General features: G+C 42.1%; 1 protein-coding gene across 1 annotated transcript in view; it reads left to right on the forward strand.

Moving 5' to 3' along the window:
* The window catches only part of LOC138521059 (uncharacterized), a 512,462-nt gene that overhangs the window by 176,314 nt on the left and 315,086 nt on the right, over positions 1-21,062 (forward strand). The window contains exon 5 of the mRNA XM_069633584.1: positions 1,013-1,123. Coding sequence (XP_069489685.1) covers positions 1,013-1,123 — 111 coding nt within the window. The remainder of the gene's footprint in view (positions 1-1,012; positions 1,124-21,062) is intronic.

Genomic DNA, 21,062 nt, shown 5'->3' on the forward strand with positions numbered 1-21,062 from the left:
AGCTCCCAAGAGATCTGTGGGCCAGGGAGCCAAGGATACTTTTTTCTAGCCAACTGCACCCCCCACAGGCTGTAGTTAAGACCCTGTTTTAGTTTTTGGCATAGACATCCGTTTGGCAGGATCTATGTGATTATTGTGACGGCCGAAAAAGCCGACTTTCTTTTAACCCTTTACACCACATATGTATGCGGGGAAGACCCCCTGCAATCCCCCCATATTAATATTATTTTCTATACCCCCACATATATATGTGGTGCAAAGGGGATTAAAAAAAAAGTCGGCATTTTGGTACGATTTCGTTTGGCATAACATCTTTACTAAAATAGGGTATACCCATGTAGGCTTTTCCCTCCTTGGCATAGGTGCACCAGTTTTCTAACCTCTTCCTTGAACTACGATTCAGAAAGGAACTCCGGTCAGCACGGAGAAAAGGGGTTTCTGTGTTATAAAAAAAGGAGCAGAGGTCTGAGTAATCCATACCCACTGCCATCCTAATGGGAACTTGTAAATAGTGATTTGTTGTTATGGATCATTGTGCTTCTTATTCATGGCTTGGATAAAATAGGAACATGGAAAAGGTTTTATCACCACTATGCCATGTGAGAGGTTTGGAGTCACAGAATCACGGTTTAATGCTTAACGTTTACTTGCAGGCCCCATGTTACTTCAAATGGAGACACGCTAGAAATCCACTCTGGACTCTCTAATCCAGCAAAGGATTCAGGTGTTATATATTTGGTAACAACAGGTGCAGCATCATTGCATGTCCGCCTGGTCGTCTAGCCAGCACATACTCTCAAGATAGCCAGAAGATAGAAAAGAGCAGGTTACCTAGTTGAACACTGACACAAAACGTGCCACACAAATACCTCGTAACAAAATATTATTTTATGTTATTCATAAGAGGATAATGTGTAAACAAATACTTGGACGAAACAAATGTGAATTATAAAATGTGTGTCAACTATATTGTGAATTTCAGCCTGTGTTTAATTTTATTTCTCACCTGCAGGTTTCAAACCAGAAGGAAAACAAAGATGTCATCACACCAAAGTCTAATCCCCAGATGGCTTGTGATAAGGACGCTGTGGTGTCATCTGCCACGAAATTCTGGTTATTCAAGGTACAGTTCAATCATCAGGTCAAAAAGAAAGGTGTGTGTGTGTGAAATGACAACATATTCATGTTTCAATCCATAAATGAAACGTGTATTCTGTCTAATAGGAAAATGCCATTATCTTTTATCTCTATTTCTCTTCCTATTTAATATTCATGACCGGCTCATCAGAAACAAATGTTTTCCAAGTCTCCTAATATGTCAATTAAGTTTGTAAATGTTATTCCTTAGGTAGATAGTAAAGGAAGAATATTGCTAAGGAAATAAAACAAATTGGAGGGAATCTATACAAGTACACCTTCCGAAAGAGTGAATCTTGAATTAATCCAAATATATTTATTTATCACAGAATTCGTCGGTTCTCTTTTTATGATAAAATAGGAAAAATGTTTTATTCTGGTGATTTTAGCTAGTAACCAAAGTACTTATATGAAAATACATGTGTGTTAACAGTTGTATTTGTTTTAAATGTTGTATATACAAAGCCACTCGGCTGAATGTATATTAATAAATAAATGCGTAAATGTATTCTGTTCTGTAGGGCATGGTGTGCTGACCATCTTGAAGATTCAAATCTTCTTTGAGATAAACAACCCCATCAACAACATCCAGTCAGGAATTGTCCCTGCCAGTGCCCCAGAATGTGTCTTGTCAACCTGACACAAAGTGGTTGATTGTCGATGATAGAGGATAAGGGACTCTTATGCTCCTAAACAAATCAGAGGTATTACACATTGTCAACCACTGCTTCCATGTGTCATTGCTGTGGTCTAATGAACTGCCCTTAACGGGTACTAAATATGTCCCTAGAACCAAATACTACCAGTGTCTTGGCTCTTAAAACACCCAGGTCCATTTCTCGCTCTCTCTCTATATATGTATATATATAAGATTAAGCCTATCTGCGCTCTTGAGTGAGGATGTCATGCCCCACTTTGCTGGATGTTTCCAAAGAAGCCCTCTATGACAGATTATTCACCACAAAAGGAAGGGAACTTGGTTTTGTCACATCTTATGCAGAGGACTTTTATGGCTTATTTTGACCGCAGTTTCCTGCCGTGGAAGGCTCTATTCCTGGTAGCAATAACTTCAACTGTTAGCCAGCTATGGGTTTACTGCTCTTCTGCGCCATATACTGATTTTCATGGGGAGAAGGTGTAGTTCAGAACACATGCTTTTTGTAGTTCTACAATTAATGTTGTATTTATATGAATCAGGGGATTTACCTTATATATTTTTTTTTTTTGCGTCACCCTTCTTGGTCCTTGTCTTAAGTGATTCTTCCGAAACTTATATGTCAGGTGGTCTTTGAAATCCAACCTTAATATGATACCCTCGTGAAGGCATTTTTCCTGTCTTCGTGTCCCATAGGATGAGATACAGGTCCACATCGGAATCTTCTATTTTAAGAGAAATAGGGCCTCATTACAACTCAGGCGGTCTGGAAATAACGGTGGCGATAAACCTGCCGCCACCGTTGTTTCCGGACCGCCTGATCCCGACTCCTGCAGGTGGGAGGTGATGTTCCCGCCAGGTCTGACATGGCGGGTTTAACACCGCCCGCCTGCAGACGGACGAGGAAACACCGGCAGCATTACAAGATGCTGCCGGTGTTTCCATGATCCCCATTCCCATCGAGTCCTATAGGACTCGATGGGAATGGGGATTAACACCATTCCGCCTCCGTGATTCCCAGAAAACCGGGGTTGTAATGCCCCGGTAATTCCGGGAATCATGGAGGCGGAATGGTAATACGAGTCTGGCGGTAACCAGGCAGTTTTACCGCCTCGGTTACCGCCGGACTCGTAATGAGGCCCATAGTTTTTGGGTCACCGATAGCATCACAATTTAAGGTTTTGCACTTTTGAAATGGGTTGTATATATACTCTCCCAGAGTTACGGCACTGACATGTATCTTGGGATGAAGCAGTACCGTATTCTACACATACATTGGAAGGAGATAAGTATATCTTCCATAACCATAACAATATGACCTCTGGCTCCAGAGCTATGATTACGAGAAATTCCAGAAGGGGAATAGTTTCCTTAAAGAGAAGGGCGGCGAGATAGAGGCAGAAAGAGAATCAAGAAAGTTGAATGCTGGGAGTTGTGGTTCTAACGGTTCTATGAAGCTTTGCCACATTTCCTTTGCCGATTTTACAGTTTGGTTTTGTCACAAACAGCAGGGGGACATCCCCTGCACCCCCCCTTTCCAGCCCCCACCTCACCGCAATAGATATACTTTAACCCAATTTACCAGGCTTGTGGTAAAAACAAAATGCTAAACAAATGCAGCAAAAACATATTGGGCAAAGTTTCAAAAGTGATGTATACCATTATAACATGACCAATATACTGCTGAAAAGCCCTCCACCACGACTGCGTGGACTGCCATATACTGCACTCATGGAAGAGTATCATAGGAGGTGTACGGAGAAGCTGCCAGTGCAAGAGGCCCTGGCAAGCAAGGGGGTACTCACAACCACGGTATCAGTGAGCAAGTCTAAAGTCAACAAATGGGAGCACGGAAAAGAAGCTGTTAACGGAGTACCTCTGATACTGGGTGGTGGAGAAAGAAATCCCTAAGCGAGATATCCACAGTAGGCAGCAAGCCAATGCTGATACTAAAGGAGAGCTGGGGAGTTGGAAAATGATCACTGTGGAGGGCAACTCCAAGAGAACCAAGAAAGGTGAAGAATGGGGTTTGTGTTGCTAACACTCTGCAAAGAGGAGCATAGGGATGCCAACAACGGATAAAAAACAGAACATTTATGTAACTAAATGACTACTGCTCTGCAGGAGTACAGAAATGACTAGTGGTTTCTAAACTCCTACTCAAACCCACACTACTGCTTTAGGCATAATATACTCGTCAACTGTGGTGTGAGCCATCAAGGATGTATCCAAAACAGCAATAGTACTGTGGCTTCAAAATACATGTGTAAGGTCCACGACACAATGCTGTTCTGTAGTAACAATCGTCTTGAAGCCCGACGAAGCTGGGGAACAGGCAGGCAATGTCTCGTTAGTGACTCATAAATGATTGAAATCTTAGAATATCGAAAAAAGCTGCCTGGGTTCCTTAAAGCAGCTCAAAGTGTATCAATGCACTCAAACTGGATTGCAGGTGTTTAAAGATACAGGAAAAGTCAGAAACAGCTTCCTTTGGTCCTAGGATGTTGTTAGTCCCTGCCTGCCCAGGGTCTTTTAGGAAAGGTAAGACCTTCTTCTGTCCTTCCCATCCAGCATTGCCAGTTCAGCAGACAGGGTTCTGGGTGCCAGTGTTCCATTTGCATTCATCAGACTGCAGCCCTGAAAACCTGATGTACACAAGGCTGCATCAGGAAGAACGACATAGAGTACATCAGGGTTTTAGAGACACAGCCTGGAGACTCTGATCTAACAGATTGGGGTGGACAGAGTATGGTAGCAGGGCTATGCAGCCGGAGTGGGAATGTGGGGTAACCCCACAAAAAGAACAGGAGGAAAGTGAGAGGCAGCCATCTGCAAAGTCGGTCTTATGTCTGCACCTTTTAGACATAGATCCTTTGCAACAGAAAGTTGCTTCAAATTTTCACCTTAAGCGATTAGGATGAATGTCTGCACCATCCTTGGAAATCTTTATTCTCGCCCCTATGGCTGGGGACTTTGCACAGCCTTTCTACCAACAAGGGTCCAGTGAAATGATCATTAGAGAGGTTTATTCACAGTCCTTCAAAATGTGTCCAAAGATGATTCAATAAAGGGGGATGCTCACCTCCTAGTATTTTTTCCACAGTGAACTGGTACAACTCAATCCTTCTGTTAATGGCCAATCCTTGCTGCTGCTTGTTGATGTCAGCTCCCATAGTGTCTTTTCTTCAGGAAATTAGGGGGGGGGGGTCCCAGGAAGAAAGTGTAACCTAGGCATTTTCAAGATGGCAGGACCCGTCTTCTGAGTTTAGATCCTTTCCTTATCTACACTACACTTGCCCTACTCCTTTCTGCCTAAGATCAAAAATACTCCAGTGATTATCGCTCTGGAACTTTGCATTGTGTTGGTAGAGCTCCATTTGAAGCACTAGCTCCCACCCCACCCACTATGGGTATGTCCTGTTCCTCTGGGAAAGTGTCAAGCTTCCCAGCACGGAACAAAAGGACCCTTCAGGACTGGGCCCAACATTTGTCATAGGTGCGGTCCCCCACCCCCAGACACCAATACACAAAAGCTATGAGAGCTGCAGGAACCACAGGAAACCAGTTAATAATAATAGGCCATCTGATAAGCTTTGGATTTTACAAGTGCCCCCCCCCCCTTGAGAGGCTACCATATCAAACTAGATACAGTTGTATTTTCATATTTTACCAACAATCTGCCACAAGGCCTTGGGGATACACACGTATATATAATTGGAATCATGGATGCCCACTGTGAAAGAAATCCCACTGCAGGTTACTTTAAGGACTGCACATGTAACTTTGTAGCTGCCAGGCTGCCAAATCATGTTGCAGCTGCTGGTCAGTGGACAGTACCCAGCAAAAGAACACCTGTGAGCATTATATTTATTTTGGGCGTGAAGCTTTGTAAAGTGACACACGATGGAACAATTGAGTGCTGGGTGGTTCCAAAACTTCAGGAGAATAGCACAGAGGTGCTGGCAACTGCAAACAATCTATAGAATTGAAAACAGAGAGTAAGAGGTCAAACTCTATGTAGTATCATTGACAACTACATAAAGGCTCAAGATAACTGAACTCATAGAAGAGCTCATGTTCTATTGAGTCGTGACTATGGCTTACTTTCAGTCATTTGCATGGTGGAGAGAAGGTTGGAATGCAACTTACATTTCGGCTGCCTCCCTTCCTTTCTGCCATGCAAATGCTCCAGCATTTGCACTGGCATCCATATTCATGCCGCCGCAAATGCTGGAGATCCATATGGAGTCTGCCTGCTGTATGCACCATTGCTCACATGGCAGGCATCGTGTACAATTATAATTAATCCCTGCATGTTGGGGCAACGTTTATTTGTAATTGTGAACACTGCTTAACAAGCGTGCACGCAAGCAGGGCTCACAATAAAAAGGAAACGCTGACCGGGATGCAAGCATGCCAGGCAGGATTTACTCACTTTGCAGGGCAGAGCGCAAAAGTGCACGGCAAAAGGCTGCATACACCACACACATGTGTACATCACCTTATGCCCTGCACTTTTTCACTTCGCCGTGCAAATGATGAAAATTTGGCAGCAGGGAGCATCCTACGTGTATGTCAACACAGAACGGCTCTCCACCGCCGAATTAGTCATTAATAAAATTAACTCCTGAGTTGTGTTTTAAACAGTATTGGGGCAGTAGCGCTACTACCTGAAAGAGAATCGAGCAACGTGAATACTTCAAACTGACATTCTAATAGTCGAGAACAGTAGGGCAGGGGCTTTGACAGCCACAAGAAAGAGGAACAATGAAAGCCAAGGGCTGAGGATGTGGCACTCTGCAACAACAATGCACATGAAACACACAAGTTCGACTAACTCCAGGAGAAACAGTGGGGTTTACAACTCTGCCCTTCCAATTCAGGCTCCTGTACCTGTGATCCAACAAAAAAATAGAACTGTAAACATAAAATACTCTGCCACCCAAGAAACCAAGACAGGGATAGAGAGAAATAGGACCTGACCATGCAGATCAGTGGCAGTAAAGTACAGTACAATCTATCTAAAGAATAACTCCTTCCAAATTATAAGTATTTTTCCACTTTCAAAAAAAGTCTGCCGAAACATTACCCGCTATTTGCAACAGCTGATGAACTGTTATGTGGGCTATACCATGGTCATTCAGTGGGGATCAATATTTGGGTTTTGCTTAGGGAAATAACAAGGTTGCAAGAAATTACAATGCCCTTCCCCAGCGCCAGTGACCAAACCTCCCTCCAAAGACAGCTGACTTATTAAATTAAAGAGATCAGTGTTATAAACTTTTATAACCAGCAAAAGGGTTGGGAACACGGCCTCTGTTCCTAACGCTAAGAAGGGTTTTCCTGCTTCAAAGCAATCTAAGGAAAACGTCAGGATGTCAAACACATAGTCAGTCACTGCTGTGTCACGAAACCCTACTTCTGACCCTAACACTAATAACCTAAATCGAATGTTCGAGGGGGTTACTTCCCAAAGTGATAATGACAGTTCTTGCCAACAGGAAAGTTCCCAATCTATCTGGTAATAAAAACAACAAAATAAATGTTCCACAAGGTATTACTCCAATGATTAGGGGTTTGCTCCTTTACCTGGATTATTTCTGGTTCTACTTTAGGATTGTGTCTCCTCTTTCTGTAGTTCCCTTTCCTTCTCATAACTCCTTGGATGCCAGACCCTGTACCTTCTTGAATGAACTTCACTGTATCCTTAGATTATCATATGGGTGTGAGCCACAGACTTGCAAAGCTTTGTTATGTCAGGTTGGTGTACTCTCCTGCCAAGCCAAGGTTTTCTTCTGATCTGTCTCTTTTGGTTTCAGGGTCCCAGATCCTCCTGTTCGCAGGGGGATTCTGGGAGTCCCTCTCCCAGCACAAACATAGCCCATTGACCTGTTCTTGGGTGGATGACCGCCGAGGGAGTCTCAACCAAGTTTGTAGCTCACTGTCCCTTTCACAAATGAGAAATATCCCTGCATATCAGTCTTTGTCCTGCCCAGGGGCAGTCCAGCACTGAAATGCTAGGCAATTTCCCTCTGAACAAGAGTACCAACAGCAACCCCAGACATATGTTTCGGCATAGTCGGGCCTCATCAGTGAGGTGGTGCTGTGCCTCTCTAAGAACAGTGAACAAGGGGTCCACGTCTGGATTCCCCATGTAACTTAGGACAAGACCCAAAATTACTGAATATGCAAAACAAGGGGGGTTCTGGGAGTCCCTCTACCGCACAAACATGGCCCATTGAACTGTTCTTGGGTTGATGGCCCCCGGGAGAGTTTCAAGCAAGTTCTGAGATCACTGTCCCTTTTACAAAGGAGAAATATCCCTGCATATCAATCTTTGCCATGCCCAGGGGCAGTCCAGCACCAAAATACTAGGTAATTCTTCTATAAACAAGAGTACCAACAGCAACCCCAGACACGTGTTCCGACCTAGTCCGGCCTCATCAGTGAGGTGGAGCTGTGTCTCTCTAAGACCAGTGAGTAAGGGGTCCACATCTGGATTCCCCTGGTAACTTAAGGTGAGACACAAAGTTACTGAATATGCAAAACAAAAGGGTTCTGGGAGTCCCTCTACTGGCACAAACACAGGCCATTGACCTGTTCTTGGATGGATTGTCCCCGGCAGAGTCTCAACCAAGTTTTTAGTTCTCTGTCCCTTTCACAAAGTAGAAATATCCCTTCATATCAGTCTTTGTCCTGCCCAGGGGCAGTCCAGCACCAAAATGCTAGGCAATTCTCCTCTGAAATATAGTACCAGCAGCAACTCCAGGGACTTATGTTTAGTTACCCTGAGTATCCTAGGGCCATCCAGACATGTACCTCAGAGAGGCACAGCTCCACCTCACTGATGAGGCCCAACAAGGCTGAAACATGTGTTTGGGGTTGCTGTTGGTACTCTTGTTCAGAAAAATATTGCCATAGCATTTCGGTGCTGGACTACCCATGTGGGCGGGCCAAAGACTGATATGAAAATTGATATTTCCCTTCTGTGAAAGGTACAGTGAGCTAAAGTGTGGCTGCAGACTCTCGAGTGGGTACCTTCCCAAAGAACAGGACATTTAGCCATGTCCGTACTCGCAGAGGGGCACCTATGAGTAAATGACATATGCACGTATGTGCAGAATAACACAATCTGTCACTTCTGTTGTAACCCTTGAGCCTCGTCATTTAAACAAGAAAAACTTAAAAATCGTTAGAGCCGCATTCCAACAACCACCCGATGTATCCAGACTACAGCGTTCACTAAAGTCTACTACCATCTCTAGACCAAGGAAGGGAAGGCAACTGGAACAAAATAACAAACAGGCTCTCTTCTCTTGTCCACCATAGACCTGTAAGAGAGAAACAACATCCACTTTCAGAATGATTTAACTACCATCTTCATCATACATAAGGGCCTGAAGGTTTATTCCCTGGTTGCTCAACAATACAGACATTTTATGTTTAGCTCCAGACGCAGCACCCCCTCCTTTAATTGCTGCTTGCTGTCTCTTTTGAAAAACTCCCTAATTAGAAATGCCTTTAGCCAATTCTTGAAAGTCTCTTTAAAAGCTGAAACCTCTGTAGTAGAAGTCCTCAGTCTTTTCCTGAAATTCTCCCATTTATTGGTCCTAGTACACTTCCTGGAAAGGTGATCCTTGCAGTTCTGAGGTACAAGTGTCCTTTGCTTGATGGGCTGCTTACCAATTAATCATGCAAGGTCCTATCCATAAACTATCCTTCAACTAATGGCTCACTATTATACATTTTTAATTAAAGAAAACATTTCTACAACCCTATCTTCAAAGTTTGGAACCCTGTGAAACACTATACTTTTTGAGATGAGTGTTCTGTTTTCTTGCTTTACACAGAGACCATACATTTCCATGCAGCAACTCTGTACCTCTCTGGTTTTTTACTCATGTCTCATGGTGGGCAAGCCACCGAGCTGTGGACTGCCAGCAGGCACCTCTTTACTTTCTGATGCTGGGGGAAGTGTCTCCGGGGGGCATGGTGCACCTTCCTTTCAAGAGCACACAAACGTCAGGAATTGGCCTTGGCTGGATTGTGTGTGAAACCAGTTTCCTGATCAGTGTCAGGCGCCTTTTCGGGACTTACTCCAGGGCGTGCTTTGATTCAGCCCTTGGTAGTGTCTTTAGAAGTGAGTGCACCAAATGTAAAGATGGCTCAGGTTTTGGAAGTCTTCTTTAGTGTCTGCATGTTTTCAGTAATGGTGCAAGAAGCTAGGCCCCTGCGAGAGTCACTGCACTCGCACCAGTAAACTAGATATTTTCCCATGGTGGTGCGCCTTGGCTAGTGGTGATCCCTTTCAATCAGAAATGGCTTATTACAGGCCTCAAAAGTGAGAGAGACCCTTAAGCGGATATCCCTCAAGTCTAGGCAAGAAAAGAAAGGCAGTTTTAGAGCATGCGCCTGCGTTTTATACTACCAGTGACTTTGCACCCCTAAAGATATCACTTCTACCCTCCATTTTGAGTTGAACAAGGTCTGGTTTCCTGTATTAAACAGAAGAGAGCAAGGACATTTAGCACTGGCTTCTCCAAGCCATAAACATACACACAAGGATGCATTCTTCAATTCCATCAACACTCTCAACCAAAATCTCAGATTAACTAAACACCCCCCACAGTAGGGGTCAACTTTCTTCCCCGACACCTTTGCATGTTGGGGCTAACAGTTCTGCAGAGCTTCACACTCACGTAATGAAAGGATAAATAAATATTTGAGTATTATTTTCAGGAGATTGGCTGGTGGCCATGCTGGGGATTAGGTTACCCCCTGCTTAGGCAGGAGTTCAAGATCAGAGCAAAGGAATGGGATTGGGTGAGAACACAGGAGTGTGTATCCCAATTGGAGAGTTTAGATGACTTTGACCGGTTGTATCGGAAGTTTTTAACTCCTGCTAGGTACCTGATATTGTCTCCCTCTCCCACCCATAGAATAATAATTCTACTCATGAGAATGAACAAACTGCCTATGTTGGCAGTTGCTGGATCCTGGTATGACAACCCACTTGACAAACAGAACTGATGTTTCTGTCAAAATAAACATCAATTAGCGACAACTAGACATATTTTGATGCTGTGTCCAGGATTGGGCCAACTATATGAAGTATACGATTACACATTCATTAACTGAAGGGAATGTATTCAGGAAGATCATTTTGGGCCCGTTGCATAGACTGCACTAATGTATTGCTCATGCAGGCAATAAATAAAGATCTAAGCATAAGGGCCATCAGGGGGGTGGTAGATTATCCTTAGGGACATAGGAAGTTACACTTCACTCTGACTGTTGTATGGAGACTTTATAACCTGTGCATGCATGAGAATTGGTGATAAGGAATATTCTTTTTAAGATTATGTATTTGTTTTGCAGTTTAAAATAAAACTTTTCACAACTTGAAAAATTTGAAAACCCTTACACAACAGCATTTGAGCTTAAATTCAGTCTAGAATACATTGTATGTCAATACTTAAAACTTGAAAATGTCCCCAACTCCACAGTATAATTTCATTAAACAATATCAAAGTCGCTAGCATGTATAAGTAACAAACATCAGAAAACACTTGTGCCCAGAACATCATAAAGCCTAACATTCAAATATATACCATGATAAGAGTAACCACACACAACTCCAAAATGTCCTCTTCCACTTATACAGACTAAAGGGCTACATTCATACATTCATCACATAAAATTTTCTAAAGATTGCATTAGTGTTGTTGTAGAGGTGGGTGCCTCTTCTCTAGTCCCAGCCCCCTCACCACCGTCCTATTGGAATAGCAGACAAAGAACTACAATTGGGAACCCATGCACGATTTTATGCAACATGTCTATTCCGCGTCGACTATATGAAAGACAATGTGCACACAGTCAGCCATTCAGAAGATACCCTCACGTTGAGACAGTGGAAGGGTGCTACCAGGAAGGATGTCCACTGCCAAAGTGCCATAATGCGGCTATGAGAAATATGGACAAACTCTAAGTAAAAGTCTGACGACAACAGAACAATGTCATAAACTAAGATATCTGAGCCTATGCTGAAATGATATAGAAATACTTAAGATTTACGATGTAACTGAAGCAGTAAGAGAAAACATGTACCTAAAGATGGAGTAATTGTAAAAATAAGAAGATGAAGTAATTTGCTGATCGATAACTGTAAATAGGCAGTAACGCAAAGTAGAAAAAGCATATAGAAGTTTGCTAAAAAGAGGTATATATATATGATATTATCGCCCTACCCCTAGCATAGCAGAGGACACACTTTTGTTTTTAGAATTGTGATGTATTGCTTTTCATTATATTTTTTTCTAATTTTGTTTCATGAAAGTGCGCCAAGGTTACACACATAATTGGGTATTTTTTATTCTGTCTCTGTTCTGCTATTCCCTTTCTTTTTCTGCCCTTCTATACATTCCTTCCGAACCAAATACATGATTTTTCGAATTTTAGATCCATAATTATTTTATGCTGTGCAAGAATGTTGCTTTTTACAATGCTGTCTTTGTGAACTATTTTTAAAGACCGAATTTCTGGTGTAACGTGTATATTGTAACTATCCCTTTGCCATTTTGCACAAGTCGAATGTTTACAGGCACCATGCACTTTATATTAGGCACTTTGTACTTTATATAAGACATGCACTTGGCACTTTATAGCAAAAAGGCAACTAGCACTTTAGAGACTAGGATTAGTTCACTCGGAACAATGTATTTGGTCTGTTGCTGTCTTGTAATTTTGCACAAGGTAGTACACCTAATTCTAATGTTTCATTAAACATCATAGCATATGTTTAATTGAGGAATGGAAGCAACATCCTTTGTTTATTTCTTTGCTTATAATTAAATATAATAATTAGTTCTGTGCGAATATCATAATTCCGCATAAGATTGTAAAAGGCAGATGTATGATCTAGTAATACACTTGGTCACGGCAGGAAAAGGACATACAACACGGTGTTCTGAATGTGCAAATAACTTTGAGGCTGCAACAAAAAGCCACGGAAGCAAAACGAGAACCATTATATGCTTTTAGTGTTTTAATACGCTCAAAATATGTTTACTCTCCTACTTGGAATGAAATGCACTAAGCGCTAATTATCTATGTGGTTATGTCATTTACAATATGTGAGTTGTTTAACTATTTTTATTTCTATTTAACGATTGAGAAAGTGCTTATAATGTATGTAAATACCGCTGAGAAAAGAGACTTATACACTAAGAAGCATCTTCAATGTGCACAAATGTTGCAGTAATTACAAAGCTTTTTATACATTTGAAGATGTCTGCCTTTGAAATGTAGTTAAAGCACCGTGTGGGAAATGGATACACTCTATCTGACATAGAGATCAAAGAGACTAAGAACCCTTTTTAAAGTCACCTTGTTTATGTTCGCACTTTTAAACGTGATCAAGCGGTCTGTGCACCGTGAAACGCGTTGTTTCTGGATTCTTTCCTTGCCATGCTGACATTTAATAAAGCATTGTTAGTCTGGTAAAACTTTGGATTGTGTTTTGCCTCTGTGCAGAGAGTCACTATCGACCTTCTCTGCTGTTATCGGGACTGCATTCCACTGGTTAGCTCTTCCCGGTTCCATCTTGGTCCTGGGAAATTGATTTTCCTTTTTTTCAAATATATATATATATATATATATATATATAATGTTTAGGACGGCCAGTGGAAGAGAATGGATGATGGCCTGTGTTAAAGGAACAATCCTGTTACCTTATACGAGCCTAGGATTGTAAATTGAAGAACTGGTGAACGAGCTGTTTTTGTGTGCAGAATAAGGGAGTACATTGGCCTGGGATCAAGAGGGCTATTTCGGGAGATGGGTGCAAGGCACAAAGGGAGTCGAATGAACAGACCATATGCGTAAGACATATTTCTGGTAAGAATAGGCGAGACAAGGACATTTGGAGATGCCAAGTGTTGGACAACTACGAAGGCAAAAGCTTATGGGAGATGGAGTGAGCAAGTCTCTAAAGGCCAGAAAGGGTAATGGCACCCTGATTAATAAAATCAAATAGCAGTAATTGAGAGGCTAAAATGGACAGAATCGTGGTCTCCTAACACGTGATGAAGAAATCAAAACAAAGGCTTAATATATAGGTGTGCTCGCACTCCCTCAAATGTCCCAGAACAGTGAGCAGACTACAAGGTCAACTCCAAATGGTAGCATTTGGTTGAGAATTGGGTCGATGACATAAGATGGACTAATTAGGAAAACAAAGAACAAGTTGACACAGCTCGAACACCCCACAAAAAGAACAGGAGGAAAGTGAGAGGCAGCCATCTGCAAAGTCGGTCTTATGTCTGCACCTTTTAGACATAGATCCTTTGCAACAGAAAGTTGCTTCAAATTTTCACCTTAAGCGATTAGGATGAATGTCTGCACCATCCTTGGAAATCTTTATTTTCGCCCCAATGGCTGGGGACTTTGCGCAGCCTTTCTACCAACAAGGGTCCAGTGAAATGATCATTAGAGAGGTTTATTCACACTCCTTCAAAATGTGTCCAAAGATGATTCAATAAAGGGGGATGCTCACCTCCTAGTATTTTTTCCACAGTGAACTGGTACAACTCAATCCTTCTGTTAATGGCCAATCCTTGCTGCTGCTTGTTGATGTCAGCTCCCATAGTGTCTTTTCTTCAGGACATTAGGGGGGGGGGTCCCAGGGGTCCCAGGAAGAAAGTGTAACCTAGGCATTTTCAAGATGGCAGGACCCTTCTTCTGAGTTTAGATCCTTTCCTTATCTACACTATACTTGCCCTACTCCTTTCTGCCTAAGATCAAAAATACTCCAGTGATTATCTCTCTGGAACTTTGCATTGTGTTGGCAGAGCTCCATTTGAAGCACTAGCTCCCACCCCACCCACTATGGGTATGCCTGTTCCTCTGGGAAAGTGTCAAGCCTTCCCAGCATGGAACAAAAGGACCCGTCAGGACTGGGCCCAACATTTGTCATAGGTGCGGTCCCCCACCCCCAGACACCAATACACAAAAGCTATGACAGCTGCAGGAACCACAGGAAACCAGTTAATAATAATAGGCCATCTGATAAGCTTTGGATTTTACAAGTGCCCCCCCCCCTTGAGAGGCTACCATATCAAACTAGATACAGTTGTATTTTCATATTTTACCAACAATCTGCCACAAGGCCTTTGGGATACACACGTATATATAATTGGAATCATGGATGCCCACTGTGAAAGAAATCCCACTGCAGGTTACTTTAAGGACTGCACATGTAACTTTGTAGCTGCCAGGCTGCCAAATCATGTTGCAGCTGCTGGTCAGTGGACAGTACCCAGCAAAAGAACACCTGTGAGCATTATATTTATTTTGGGCGTGAAGCTTTGTAAAGTGACACACGGTGGAACAATTGAGTGCTGGGTGGTTCCAAAACTTCAGGAGAATAGCACAGAGGTGCTGGCAACTGCAAACAATCTATAGAATTGAAAACAGAGAGTAAGAGGTCAAACTCTATGTAGTATCATTGACAACTACATAAAGGCTCAAGATAACTGAACTCATAGAAGAGCTCATGTTCTATTGAGTCGTGACTATGGCTTACTTTCAGTCATTTGCATGGTGGAGAGAAGGTTGGAATGCAACTTACATTTCGGCTGCCTCCCTTCCTTTCTGCCATGCAAATGCTCCAGCATTTGCACTGGCATCCATATTCATGCCGCCGCAAATGCTGGAGATCCCTATGGAGTCTGCCTGCTGTATGCACCATTGCTCACATGGCAGGCATCGTGTACAATTATAATTAATCCCTGCATGTTGGGGCAACGTTTATTTGTAATTGTGAACACTGCTTAACAAGCGTGCACGCAAGCAGTGCTCACAATAAAAAGGAAACGCTGACCGGGATGCAAGCATACCAGGCAGGATTTACTCACTTTGCAGGGCAGAGCACAAAAGTGTACGGCAAAAGGCTGCATATACCACACACATGTGTACATCACCTTATGCCCTGCACTTTTTCACTTCGCCGTGCAAATGATGAAAATTTGGCAGCAGGGAGCATCCTACGTGTATGTCAACACAGAACGGCTCTCCACCGCCAAATTACTCATTAATAAAATTAGCTCCCGAGTTGTGTTTTAAACAGTATTGGGGCAGTAGCGCTACTACCTGAAAGAGAATCGAGCAACGTGAATACTTCAAACTGACATTCTAATAGTCGAGAACAGTAGGGCAGGGGCTTTGATAGCCACAAGAAAGAGGAACAATGAAAGCCAAGGGCTGAGGATGTGGCACTCGGCAACAACAATGCACATGAAACACACAAGTTCGACTAACTCCAGGAGAAACAGTGGGGTTTACAACTCTGCCCTTCCAATTCAGGCTCCTGTACCTGTGATCCAACAAAAAAATAGAACTGTAAACATAAAATACTCTGCCACCCAAGAAACCAAGACAGGGATAGAGAGAAATAGGACCTGACCATGCAGATCAGTGGCAGTAAAGTACAGTACAATCTATCTAAAGAATAACTCCTTCCAAATTATAAGTATTTTTCCACTTTCAAAAAAAGTCTGCCGAAACATTACCCGCTATTTGCAACAGCTGATGAACTGTTATGTGGGCTATACCATGGTCATTCAGTGGGGATCAATATTTGGGTTTTGCTTAGGGAAATAACAAGGTTGCAAGAAATTACAATGCCCTTCCCCATCGCCAGTGACCAAACCTCCATCCAAAGACAGCTGACTTATTAAATTAAAGAGATCTGTGTTATAAACCTTTATAACCAGCAAAAGGGTTGGGAACACGGCCTCTGTTCCTAATGCTAAGAAGGGTTTTCCTGCTTCAAAGCAATCTAAGGAAAACGTCAGGATGTCAAACACATAGTCAGTCACTGCTGTGTCACGAAACCCTACTTCTGACCCTAACACTAATAACCTAAATCGAATGTTCGAGGGGGTTACACAATCGTGGTCTCCTAACACGTGATGAAGAAATCAAAACAAAGGCTTAATATATAGGTGTGCTCGCACTCCCTCAAATCATCCCAGAACATTGAGCAGACTACAAGGTCAACTCCAAATGGTAGCATTTGGCTGAGAATTGGGTCGATGACATAAGATGGACTAATTAGGAAAACAAAGAACAAGTTGACACAGCTCGAACACCCATGTTCCGTTTTCACTCATGTGCTTCTAAAAGAGCAGAAATTCCAAGCTTGGATAGCGTTGCCAACCAGTCAGAAAGCCTGCTGCACACTTTCATATACAATGTTGCAGTTATTAGTCCGCTGCCATATTCTCTGCTATAATCAGTATGTGACATATGTAGAAGTAGCTCAGGGCGTGTCCAACAGACAAGGGGCAGCCAATGAGATATTAACCCGCATATAATTATAAAAGTAGACATGTTCCCTTAATCCAATCGCTCCTGTCGATAGGTTTTATGAAATGCCACGTAGGATGACATCATAAATGACGTATGTGAAAGTATATAAACTATGTAGAAGCAAGATAAAGTATCAATATTCAAGCATCTGTATTGAAAGCTGTTATGCCTCCCTGCTTTCTTTCATTGAGATAAAAGCAGTATTTTACCATATTGCTTTGGTCTGTCTGGTTATTTGGTCTGAGATATTTACTTGCAATTCCATCTAGCACAAAGAAGACACTTAAAGGTGCTGGAACACATTTGGTAGCAGTGTGGATGGTTCTGGTCTAACGACCTAGGTCTAGGCCCAGACCCAGACCCCGGACGATCGCCTGCTCCTAATATTAGCCAGACTAATGCAGAGTTTCCTGTGGAGAGCAGAGTGTAAAAGAGCACATATTCAAGATTCGATTGGCAAGTCCCCCTTTGATGAAATTCCTGTCCGGTCCCCACAGGTGCCCCGCGGACTGAAGGCAAACTAGTCGATTGTGGGAGAGTCGATGCTGAGGGACTCGAGCTGAATAGCTGATGTGAGTAGGCATTGAATATGGTAAAAGATAAAGGGGCGAGGGATTGTATTGTGGTACGTTGAATGTATAGATATAGAAAGAGTAATTGGATTTTTAGGGATTATAAAGATGAGAAGGGATACCTCAATTTCACGGGCCCGTGAGGGAAGGAAAGAATACACACCATAAATCCATATAGGAGTGTTAAGGATTCCTGGGGCATAGAGCCGATAAGGAGTCAACAATAAGAGATGAGATACATTTGCTGAGAATAGTAAAGGAAGACGTACCTAGGGGAACAAATTGAAAGTGCACATGTGTATGGGGTATAATATGTCTTTATAAAGTTTTTTGCATGTTAAAACTGATAGATACAAAATGACAACAACAAAAATAAAAAAAAGCGATATTTGCTACATTAGTTAAACAAAGGATCGATTTCAATCACAAGGTTAAAATTAGATGGAATTAACATACACATAAAGAAGAGAACTTTAAGATACTAAAAAACCAAGAATTATATAAAAATAATTATTAGAAAGTGTAAACGGTGGAGCAAGAAGAACATTGGTACAAGTTTTCAAAATATTTTGATTCATGGATTAAAAGCCGCAATTTATGGTGCTTGCTCAAAAGGTTAAAAGGATATATTTAGTAAACCTAGAAAGAAGAATAACAGATCGGGTAAGTATTGACACTCTGAATGGACCTGCACCATGGAAGACACACCTCTTTTACACCTATGTAGAACATTGCCAAGATATACAGCCATAATTCAAAAGTATCATTCCGAATGGGTCAAGGGCACGACTAACAAAACACGTATGTTGTTGCCTCAAGAGTGTTCATTATCAAAATTAGTATTGTGTCACATGACGACATACTTACAAGCCACTCATAAAGGAAAGAAGTTGAAGAAAAGATTGGCAGTTTTAGAACTGTGGACAATGTACCAGAGTGAGAAAGAAGATCCAGCTGAAAGGGAGTGGATGATTAATCAGAATAAAGGAGAAGATGTAACGCCTTCAGCTCCTATTTCACCTCCTGAAAAGCAAGATATAAATACTGAAGAAAAGGGATTTTTTCGTTTAAAGGAATTAAAGGCAGCAGGATATGTTAATCCAATAAATGAGCCCCCTCCTCATAACAGTGAATACACCATGGAAGAGAGCAGGAAGTGAAAAACCAAATATATATTAACACAACGAAGGTAAACAGTGTGATGAGAGAAACAATAGACATCACAAACAGATAGAGGAAAGGGCAGAAAGACAGAAGGGAACAAAGGATACAGCTAAGGGCATGTCAATGGTACAGAATGAATGGATGTGAGGACAAATATTGCTCAAACTAGATGATAAAGGCATTGATGGAGTACAGGAAAGAGAGGAAAGGGAAGAGCAAGAGAAAAGAGAGAAAGAAGAAGAAAGAATAGAAAAAGAAGAAAGGGATAAAGAATGTAAGTGAAGGGAGGAATGGAAAAGGTGTGAGATGAGAAAAGAGAAGGAGAGATCAGAAGAAGAGACACAAAACGAGGCAGAAGCCAAAAGACTGAAAGTACATAGGTTGAAAAGAAGGCTAGAGGAAGGAGAGTTAAGGGAACTAAGGAGAAGAAAGGAAGAAATGTATAGGAGTAGGGGATTAAACACCATGAAATAGAATACTTATGCTGCAGAAGCATAGTCCCTATAGAAGAACAAAAATGATTGGAAGAAGAAAGAGGGTCACAACAACCCCAAAGGGAGCTGCAAGGAATGCCACCATCAGTATGGGCTAATGGGCAGGACACAGAAGACATAGAACAGAGGCTGGGGAAATTATATAGGAAAATGAGGGTTAGAGGAAGGTTTGGAACTCAAGAGAATACTGAAAGTTCCTGATTAAAGGAAACTGAAGGTAAATCATGGGACGTCATAACAGATGACCATAGAATGATATCCTTAAGTAGATTAGACCATGACGATGTAGAAGAAGATAACAGCCGCACGAGCTGGGGCATAATGATGTCAGATGAAGAAAGAGAGGAGAATGAGAGGGTGCAGAGAGAGGGCGCATGCAGATTTTCAAGAGAATCAAGCGTAGATAAAGGGGTAAAATGGTCAGATTTAGAAGACCCCATTGAAAAATCACCAGAACCAACACCATATATTGAATGACCACAAGTAAGATCACGTAGTATGGGGGATATATCCCAACCTTATATGAGCAGATTAAGGGCATTGCCAGGATGGAGAGTAACGGGCGAGAACAATGCTGCTTGAAAAACAAGGAGCGTGGGCGGGTATGATTTTGAATCAGGATCATGACAATTCCCACTATTAGAGAAAAGAGGGGGGTCAACCACAATATATTCCATGGCCCCAAATGGATACAGAAAATTTAAAGTGCACCCTACCAATGTTTAACTTTGGGCGCAGGAAAATGGATTTCTGAACTAGAGAAAACAACATCAGGAGCAACTTTAGTTATAGGCAACATTAAAAAATTATTATCAGCCATCCTAGGAGAGAGATCTGATGACATTTCAAAAAGAGCAGGATATCCGAAAGTCATTGCACAAAAAATGTTGCACGATGGATCACCCTTTAATAATTGTAGAACAGATGTATGGCGATCACTACAGTACAAGATCCTGGTACACCGGATATTGGGGCAATAATGACTAGGAAACTGGGAGAGACTGAAGACCCTGTTACCTTTATTCAGGAGATTCAGGACAGATGGAATTTGGAGACGCATGAATCATGGGATAAGACAGTAATGTTATTTTACCACATTTTATGTCATGGGCTGCCAGAGCCGGTGCAACATCAGCTAAAGAAACAGGTTGGAATGGAAGGAAAGCCATGGCCAGAGATACTATTGACAATTGTACATTACTGTGGAATATTAAAGGAGAAAGACAAAAAGAAAGCTGGGGGTAGAAAACTGGAAGGGGCAAAGTTGGTGCAGAAAAAAATATCAAAATATGCCATAGAAGGAGCAGTGTTGACAAACAATGAGGGAGTGATGGTGCAAACAGTGAAGTTACCACAGCAGAATAATGCGGTATATGCCATGGATCTGAATGGGTATAACTTTGGCTCTATGTGATATTTCCGCATTTTAAAAACTGAACTCAAAAAAAAGAAATGTGTCCGTTTTTGTGTCATTTCAAAATGCGGAAATATCACTTTCTGCGCCTTGCAAAGTTATCCCCACCCCACCCTCTATCCCCTGGTCGTATTCTTAATCGGGGGGGTTAACCCCCTGAATGCCCCAACCACCCCCTGCCCAGCACAACACACACTCACTACACACACGCATGCACACACACACACACACACACATACACAGACCGACATACACTT

This window comes from Ambystoma mexicanum, chromosome 1q (assembly GCF_040938575.1).
Source record: "Ambystoma mexicanum isolate Mex_15411 chromosome 1q, UKY_AmexF1_1, whole genome shotgun sequence".
In the NCBI taxonomy this organism is placed as follows: domain Eukaryota; kingdom Metazoa; phylum Chordata; class Amphibia; order Caudata; family Ambystomatidae; genus Ambystoma; species Ambystoma mexicanum.